We start from the raw sequence: 9,580 nt of genomic DNA, 5'->3' as shown, positions 1-9,580 counted from the left end.
TATTTTAGGTATGGGAATGGCATATTCTGAGTTTTGATATTTAAGATGTGGTTATTGGGCTATTTTTGATTGGCCATAGGTCTAGTTTTGTGACGCAGACCTGGCAACCATGCCAACTAACCACTGAAATACAGACATACCAGCTTTAAAATATGCTCAAATACTTCAGCACAATATATGTGACTTATTGATATGGATATCAAGTTTTAGTAGAACATTTGCTCAATTCCAAATGAAATTTAGAGCAGGAATGTGAACTGTTCCACTAAGATACCTGTATATAGTTCCTAAGAATATCTGAAGGCGATTGATAGTATTAATATAGAATTCATCAAATGCATGCAAATATCTATGGAAGCTTGTTTCTGCCATGGAATAAAACAATTTAAAAGACAATTATCTCACAATTCAGACTTTTTTCTCACAATTGCTATGAGTTATAAAGTCCAATTCAGTTTCTATCTCACAGTTCTTACTTTATAACTCGCAATTGCAATTTTCAGAATTGCGAGATATAAACTTGCAATTGTGTATTATAAAATCAGAATTGTCAGCAACACGCAATTCTGACTTTATAACTCGCAATTGTGAGTTTATATCTCAATTCTGAGAAAAAAAAGTCAGAATCGTGAGATAAAAAGTTGAAATGATCATTTTTATTTTTTATTCAGTGGAGGAAACAAGTTTCCATAAATATCAGATAGTTCACAATAGATCAAACACTGTGCATCATATCAGACTTTGAAATTGTTAACTATTTTATAAAGAAAGCTACAGTCCAGGTCTCAATGGTTTAAACTTTCAGTTTAAACTTTAATGTGAGTGTTCACATTCATTACATTTACATTATAGAGAGGCAAACATGCCAAAATCATGGGGGGAAAAAAACAAAATCAAACAAAACCCAATTCAAAAAGGAAATAAATTGAATTCAAAACATGCAATAAACAAAAGGCATGTATGTTGTTATATTCTCAAAACATAAATCACTAAAATATACTTTTTTTTTTTTTAGCTTAGAAGGTTTGCAAAAAGTAGACCTCTTAGCTCTACTTCAAAGTATGCAGATTTCAAACAAATTCAACGCTGAAACAAACAAAATCATTATGACATTTCTGTAACATCCTCTGCCCTCCCTAGGATCGTTTCTGCCATCTTAGGCAGGAAGGACTCTAGGAAATGGAAGAAGTCTTGAAAGACGCCTGCAGTATCATGGCTGGGGTGAAAACAGAGGACAACCTTGGTGCTTTCATTCCCGCCGACAACTTCTGCATCCACTTTGAACTCCAACAAATCTTGAAGTTTCTCCCCTTTCTCCACAATGCTCCGAGTCACCCTGCTTTCGATGTCAACGCAGCCTCCTTCAGGTTTGGAAGTCTCATCACTAGTCTTTAAGAGATCTCTCCGCACTTTCCGTCGGCCTGCCCAAACGCAGTTCCTTTGAGTCCAAGTCCAGTGGACCGGCTCTGGGTGCTCCACATCTTCATCTAGTCTCGGTCTTTTAGCTAGTGTAACAGTGGAGGTTGATGGACCCTCCTCCGTTATAAGAGGCCTCTTCTTACCAGCTTCACTTTTGGCTTGAGGACCAGTATCTTCTAGACTCTGGTTATTATTCACCTCCATTTCACTTCCATCTCTCTCTGCTTTGTCCTGACTTTGACAAAGGTCTGCAGTTTGAGTGTCCTCTAAGGGTGAACATTTTAAAATTTCTTCAAACACAATCTGCACAGCAGAGCAGACCTTTGCAAACCAAAGACCCCTAAATTCCTTCCCAGCCAATGCCAGTTGGGCACGCAAGTGTTCTGGGAGAACGGCTGCCTTGAAAGGGATGCTGACCTCCATAACCTTCTCAGTCTCGACCTTTGAACGGGGTCCTGCTTCACTTGGCGTTGCAAAGAGCCGCACGAGACCCCAGGATTTGCCCTTGGCTGATTTGCGCTGGTACTGCAAACTGCGGCAGTACTTCTCAGCCTCGCAGCATTCTCTCTTGAAGTTCTTTTGTGTTCGTTCGTTAAGGTTCCCGGCCACATTGTGGTTTTGCTCAAATGGATCCAGGACATTCATAGGGCCCAGTTTAGGGGAAGAGGAACACTTCTGTTTGGGACTAGAGGTCTCTGCAGCGTTTACAGCTTTCTCGTCACTTCGGAGGAAGTCTGTAATAGGCAGCACATGGCCGTCTCGCAGAGACACCACTGATGCAGGGAAATCAAACTTTGAGTAAAAGGTGAAGAACCCAAAAAGCAAAGTGCCTGATGGAAGGAGATAGGGAAAGTTATAGGGAGAATAACACAACTGGCTTGCCCATGGACAGCACGTGTGACATAATTTACATCATATTCACAGTCTACTGATGCCCGTACAGATAGTAGCAAGTGATCTGAGCACTCAAAAACAAAGTTTCACATGGTATTGAAAAAAAAGGGCTGGGCAATATGTAAAAAATTATTGTTCCATATTGTTCCGAATATAAGATTGTTTTTTTCTTACAAATACATCTGAAAAAATGGGTTCGTCTTATATTCAGCAGCTTCACATTCTGACAAAATAATCATTTATCGAGTAAGAAATCAAAAATACTTAATATTCTGGTGGATTATTATATAGATTATTATAATTATATTATTACTTTAGAAAAACTCTGAGTACAGCAGGGTGGGTCAACATTAACCAAACAATTACCATTTAGATAAATGGCAACAAGACAATCCCAGAGGAAATAGGGAAACATTTCCCTATTTATTCTGGGAGTCCATTACCCACAGAGGATACATGCACTGCTGCCTTTGCTTACATGATTCAAAAGTCAGATTCAGCATGACTTTTATACTGTACAACTCCTTTGGCTGTGCAAGACGAGAACACAGAATGCCGGTTAAAAGATAGTTCGCCGAAAAATGAAAATCATATCATCATTTATTCACCCTCATGTCATTCCAAATCTGTATGACTTTCTTTGTTCGGTGGAACATAAAACAAGATATTTTGAAGAATATTGGTAACCAAACAGTTTCGGTTCCCATTGACTTTCTATATATTGACCAAAAAATTAAGTCAATGGGAGTCGAACATTCTTCAAAATATCCTTTTTTGTGTTCCACAGAGGAAAGAAATGCATACAGGTTTGGAATGACATGAGGGTGAGTACATGATCACAGATTTTTCATTTTTGGGCGGATGATCCCTTTAAAACGTTTACATGTCTGACAGAAACAGTTTGACACATTTACATGACCACGCACTTTGTCAGCTTATTAAGCATAACTGGTTTAAGAACGTGCATATAAACACACTGATAAGTCACCCGAAATGAGCTAAAAGCATATATGATACTTACTGAGATCTTCAGTGTTTTTGCTGGGTGGTACACTAAAGGGCTGACTAGGAAATGTACAATCCCATTCCTCAATAACGCACTCTTCTTCCTCACCTACATAAACAAAAACCATGATTAAAAGTGCTGTGGAATATAAATGTTTTTCAAAACATCACAATGCTAATGCGAACGATTCTGCATCAATGCATAAAAACAAAAGAACTGATTTATTTAAAATGTAATTCAATAGGCCTATAATACATACTAATGTGCTGTTACTAATATATTGATGAAAAAAAAATTGTGTTTGTCCTTAGAAAGCAAAGCACTTGTTTCGGGTTTTACGAAAAGACCGTACGAATGAGAAAATAAATTGCAGGACATGCTTGATGTTAAACAGTTATTAAGCGTAATAAGCACGAGTAACTGTGTTACTCGCAGGAAAATCTGATGTGTAACAACATCTTAGATCAGTGCATTAGGTCTTAATATAATAAACCTGTTGCTGTCTGTGTCAATGTTAATCAAGCAACAAAAGATAGAATCACTCACTGCTCTTGAATAAATAACTTTTGTAGCTATAATAATATTTAATTTATGTGTAATTAGTACACTAAAGACTATGCAGTGATTATTTTTACATTTAATTATTCAATTTGTTTATTTCTTACTTGAGTGCTTCTGATAAATAGATAGAACTGTTAATTTTGTTTCTTGTATTGTATTTGTTCTACTGTTTATATCTGCAATACTGTTTGTTTTATTAGCATCTTTGTTCTTATTTGTAATAAAGATAAATTAACAAAAAAAACTATGTTGTGATTATTAATATAATAACGATTATTATTATTAATAAAAGAATTAGAGGAAAAGATGCATTGTGATGCATCAAGAATCATTCTATAAGCGGATCCTTATCCTCTGAATCGTAATCAAATCGAAATATGAGGCAAGTGAAGATTCAGACCTCTAATTATTAATACTTTTAACACTCATCTCATGCTCTCATGACAGATACTGTTTAGTCTGGCTTCCTATTGCTTCTGAATTTGTCAACAAAATGTGTATTAATTAATTAAATACAGATAAAGCAACTGATTAAGGAAGTTAAATGAACGGTTAACGCACAGGCCATGTTCTTGAGCTGGTTCACAGACGGAAGCACAAGAGGGTCTCGATTCTGAAGGTAGAAGATCACCAGGAGTGTAAGAGCGTAATTGTTCAACAACGGTCCAGGGCCAGACAGGTTCCCTATGACATTAAAAATGGACAAGGTTTAACTCAGAAAACTGTACATGCAAACTACACAAAAAAACGGTAATGTCCAGGTCATACAGTATATCAGCATAAAATCACGAGAAAAAAGTAGTTATATTTTGTATAAGGAAAATTAGGCTTAGTTTTAGAACCATTAAAAGGTTTTTTTTTTGTTTTTTTTAGCATTTTTATATTATTGTCATGATAACAAAGCAGATACTTAGCCCCAGTCCCAATGGTCTAATTCTCATTCTCATTTAAATTGTAAAGTATATGTCTGCAATTCTGAATTATTTTACTTCGATTTTAATTTAAAAAACAAGTATTGATTACTAAAGTATCCTCATTTTACAGTACTAAAATTATAACTTAACAGCACTAAAATAGACACTTGTTTATGGTAAAATATTTAAAATTACAGAATGTACCTTTATAGACAATTAATTATCATATACAACTATATTACCTGCTAATTGTTTCTGCTTAGCCCATAATCGGATGGTGTAGACTAAGGGTCGCAGTCTGGAATCGATGCCTGAACACAACTGCAGAAATCGAGTGTTTCTTACTGCCAATCTGGTGCAAAAAAGGAAGATGTCACAATTTAAACCTTAAGTCTACTACGGTGCTACATTCAAAGTTTTTCATTTTACGAAAAAGAACTGTTTTTAACCTATTGTTGATTGTGATGTCTCCTTGGAGGTTGAGCTCTCGATGACTGAACTTGACCACAGGAAGTCGGGCAGTGCCGAGCGTCTGTACTTTGTGCACACCTGGAACGCACTTCCTCAAAATGGTTGCAACAAGCTCCAAAATTTCAGTAGGAGTGGCAGTGGACAGGTCAATGTCGGACAAAATGGAGTCTTCAGAATGGCAATCCTCAGACTGATTTTCTCCTGTCTGTTGAAATGGGTAGGTTTAGACATTTTACAGATAGATGTAAATGGATTAATTATTTGATGTTTGAGTTCAGGATGTCCAGTATTAGTGGTGCTAACATACCGATCCAGAAGATTTTGCACGAGCTTGAAACGCTTTGGTGTTCTCAAGGTCGAGGAACAGATCAAGATCACAGGAGTGAATCCCAAATGTGTTCACAGAGGAGCCAAAGGGCACAATTTTGCAATCTATAACACATGACACAAAGACATAGCAACGTTACTGAAGGTGTTTTTTTTTTTTTTAAACCACTAGAAAATGAACAGGAAAAAACATTTCCAGAACCAGTGCTGCTGAAAAAGTGTGTGGCCACTGTTGCACTATATTCTGCAATGATTACAGTCGCTTGGAATATGGAAAAGCTTACATTCAGCGGCTGGAAATATTGCCATTACTTTGATTTTGTCGGGAGAAAAGATGACAAGAACACTGTTGTCAAACAGTGTGAACCTACCGCACACTGCATTTCCAAATGCATGTTAAACTCACAGAGATGAAGTTCTCTGCATTTGATACATTTATTAGCTTTTCATAAACTCACGAACCCCTGCAGTTTCCTCACAAAAGCACATTTTGGAAACCTTGGTCTAGGAATAAGGCTGCGATGATGGAAATCTGGTTCAAGTTTGAGTTAAGACTGGACCTGGAAAGAACTCTGTGAAGACTTCCTGTAGCAGCTGAACTAGGAGATCTCTCACTTTCTTCTCATTGTCTCCCAGCTCAAAATTCTCCACCACCTTCTGCATCTGCTCATTTACCTTTTACAGACACACACAAAAAAGTAAAAATGATAAAACAAAACAAAAACTTTAAAACAAGTAAGCTATGTGAATGTGGAACGCTCTCTTACAGATGTAGCCTTGCAGAGCTCGTAGTTGAGTTTGTCCAGGCTGATCTGGGTGTGTTTGGGTTTCCCCCTGCTGGCCAGTTTGAACTCTTTCCTCTCTCTGGGTTTGACACGGAGCTGGAGTCCATTGAACTGATGTTGTAGCTGTGCCAGAACTGTCTGAGCGTTCTGTGGCTCGGAGAACTCAACTATAGCGTACACACCCTACACAGAACAACAACTCTAACATTAACATCTCAATTAAAGGATTAGTTCACTTCAGAATTAAAATTCTAATAATTTACTCATCCCCATGTCATCCAAGATGTTTATGTCTTTCTTTCTTCAGTCGAAAAGAAATTAAGGTTTTTGAGGAAAATATTCCAGGATTTTTCTCCATATAGTGGACTTCAACAGCTACCAATGGGTTGAAGGTCCAAATTGCAGTTTCAGTGCAGCTTCAAAGGGCTCTACACAATCCCAGCCGAGGAATAAGGGTCTTGTCTAGTGAAACGATTGGTCATTTTCTAAAAAAATAATTATATACTTTTTTGAAAAATAATTAGATACTTTTTGTATCAGATGAGATCAGGCAAAAATTCCACTCGCAAAATTGCAATAATTAGTCTCCTCAATTCCCAAATGATTAAAAAGTGTAATTAAAAGTAAAAGTGAGGTGACACAGTCGTAAACATGCCTCTGTCCCAACTTTTTCGGAGTGTGTTGCGGACATTAAAATCTGCTTGTTGTTTAGTGAAAACATTGGAAATCTTTTCTTTGTACTTTTGTCAGTTAAATAAATGATTAAGAGAATTAACAAATCACAGATTCTTGATTTTACTGCATTTTACAAATGTCCCAACTTTTCTGGAAATGGGGTTGTAAATTGGGGATGAAATGCTAGGATAATTTTCTGAATTTGATTTATGGCATATTACTTCTGTTTTAAGATACAGACGTAAGCAAGGCAAAGACCAGATGATAATCACAAGAGAATTATACCACAGGGTAAAGACAGTGTGTATATTAACCTTGTCCTTGTCCATGATCACATCTGACACCGGCCCAAACTGTGCGAAATACTCCTTCAGATCGGTTTGAGAGGTGTCTGGTTTAAAGCCGCTCACAAACACGCTGTTTTCCTCCTGAGCTTTACGCTGATCTCTGAGCCGCTGGAGATGCTGGTGCTTCTTTCCTTTGACATGATCTTCCAGGCTCGGCCCTGCACAAAAAAACACTTCAGTTAAATGTGAAAGCAACATCGTTGATGGAATACTGGTGAATCCAAACCATCAAATGTTTGTGAAGATTTTCTTAATTCATATTTTCTTATATATTATTAATTTATGATTTTTCTCTTTTATTAATTCTATCTTTGAATTCATGTATTTACACATTTATACTTAACCTTCATCATATTGGAGTATTTAGTTAATTATTTAAGTTTCCTTCATTCCACTTGTTTTATATCCACTTGTATTTACCAGAAATAGAGTTTGTAAGACGTATTATGGTATCTAAAATAGCTTGCTTTGCTGTCTTTATTCTGAAGGTGTCAAAACCACACCACGTCTATCTATTTTTGTGGCTGTATCATATTGTGCGTATAATGTTCCTGAATGACTACCATATTCATAATCACAGTATTTACAAAACTCACAAGATGCTGCAAGAAATGCCGTAGTATTACCACAGAATGTTTTAAAACGTACGTTTGGCTAACAGTGCCATAAATATAGAGGGAACTCCTGCACCTACATCATTTTTTTGTATAATTACTGTATTATAACAAGTTTGCAACGTCTAGAAACGGGTCTCACTCGTGTTAGCGCTAATGTTTTTAGTTTATGACAACTTACTGTTGGGTATATTAACATTGCAGAGGCTGCAGTGAAATCCTCTCTGCGTTGTCTGGATGTCTTTATCGAGCTCCATTGAGAGGCTGTGCTGGTAATTCCCAAGAAAAGCGTTCGAGTTCCTACATAAAACAACTCAAATCTCCCTCCATGATGTTCCGCTGCGTCCGTCCCCGCAATACTTCCAACAAGAAACGCTGAGCGAGGCATTTCAGTTCCGCCCTTCAGGAGGGAGGGTTCCCAGATAATCTAATAAGTTACTTCTTGTAACTTTAAAGTTAAAGTTATTTCTTTTGAATTAATGTATATTCATTTAGTGTATATAATAAAACGTGTAATAAAAAAAAATACTGAACACAAATAGAATTTCAAATTGAAGTGCGCTACTTTGTATAATATTGGGTTGCATGACTTCATTACAGTACGTTACTTATCATTTAGGAAACAAATACAGGTTTTACATTTTTAATCCAAAAGGAGGGTTTTAAAATGCATTACATCACAATTTTCGATATTTAGCTGTGCTGTCAAAAGCGAAGTACACTCATTGTATTTAACAAATTTAATAAATATTGGCTCTACAAAATATGGGAGATTTACTAAAAATGACTCGCAAAACAAAATTTTTAGAGGCAGCCCTTCAAAATCCTGTTACTTCCCAGTCTCTACCAGTGATGAGCTGAGTGAGGGAAACAGTAGTTTCAAGGGTCAAAGGTTATCTCTTTCAGAAATGCAACATCTAGGAAGAAGAAAGTGTTCACTTTTTGGCACAAAACTGCCAGTTTAAATTTGGCTCAAGAACAGATTGATGAATACTGGGGGCACAATCTTTTGTCAGAAGAGACTAGGATAAATTTGTTTTGCTCAAATGGGATCCAGGACAACCACAGTAATGGTGTTGGGAAGATGACATTTATAGATGGCACCATGAATGCTTGTGGATATCCAAACATACTGGCTGACACCATGACTCCCAGTCTCCAGAAGCTTGGAATAAGTGGAATGTTCCAACATGATACAATAAGTGACATTTTATTGATATTGTGCTCACTTCTGTTTTATACTGTATGCAGCACAGCCCTGGAAATGTACTCTATTAGAAAAATATACTTTTAATTCATGTTCTTCGGTTTTGTTTGCTTTATGTCGTTTTTAATACATAGGCTATTCCAGTTTTCAAAACATTCCATGTTTTATTTTTTATGCCTGATTAAAATTTATATATAGTGAGTAGCCTCCACTTATCTCAAAAATAAACTATATTTTGCATTTTTGATTAAATTTTGTATAAAAATGTCTTAACCTTCAAAAGGAAATATGTTAAAATCACAGTTGGTACTACCTCTGGTCCACATGGAACAGTAAGGTCAAGCTAAATGCATTGTATTG

The 9,580-nt window shown here is 36.5% G+C and overlaps 1 protein-coding gene across 1 annotated transcript; it reads right to left on the bottom strand.

Annotated features, from left to right (window-relative positions):
- Window positions 1-785: 785 nt before the first annotated feature.
- tut1 (terminal uridylyl transferase 1, U6 snRNA-specific) lies at window positions 786-8,395 on the bottom strand. Its single transcript, XM_051915128.1, has 10 exons — window positions 8,195-8,395; window positions 7,367-7,557; window positions 6,360-6,560; window positions 6,153-6,267; window positions 5,573-5,697; window positions 5,244-5,470; window positions 5,037-5,146; window positions 4,442-4,564; window positions 3,335-3,427; window positions 786-2,249 (listed from the first exon to the last, which is right to left on the bottom strand). The coding sequence occupies exons 1-10, from the start codon at window positions 8,268-8,270 to the stop codon at window positions 1,105-1,107; spliced, it is 2,406 nt and encodes an 801-aa protein (XP_051771088.1). The 5' UTR covers window positions 8,271-8,395; the 3' UTR covers window positions 786-1,104.
- Between the last annotated feature and the right edge of the window lie 1,185 nt (window positions 8,396-9,580).

The sequence above is a fragment of the Ctenopharyngodon idella genome, chromosome 12 (genome assembly GCF_019924925.1).
Source record: "Ctenopharyngodon idella isolate HZGC_01 chromosome 12, HZGC01, whole genome shotgun sequence".
Taxonomy (NCBI): Eukaryota; Metazoa; Chordata; class Actinopteri; order Cypriniformes; family Xenocyprididae; genus Ctenopharyngodon; species Ctenopharyngodon idella.
Note: the sequence above shows the minus strand (reverse complement) of the source record. Positions and strands in the feature narration are given on the sequence as shown.

Bases quoted from the DNA above. Each gene is read 5' to 3' on its own strand.
- tut1 (XM_051915128.1), bottom strand. From the start codon at position 8,270: ATGGAGCTCGATAAAGACATCCAGACAACGCAGAGAGGATTTCACTGC. The intron at 5,698-6,152 runs GTCCAGTCTTAA...CATGTGTTATAG, and splicing joins CTTCACAGAGTTCTTTCCAG to ATTGCAAAATTGTGCCCTTT. The intron at 5,147-5,243 runs GTTAAAAACAGT...TTTTTGCACCAG, and splicing joins GACATCACAATCAACAATAG to ATTGGCAGTAAGAAACACTC.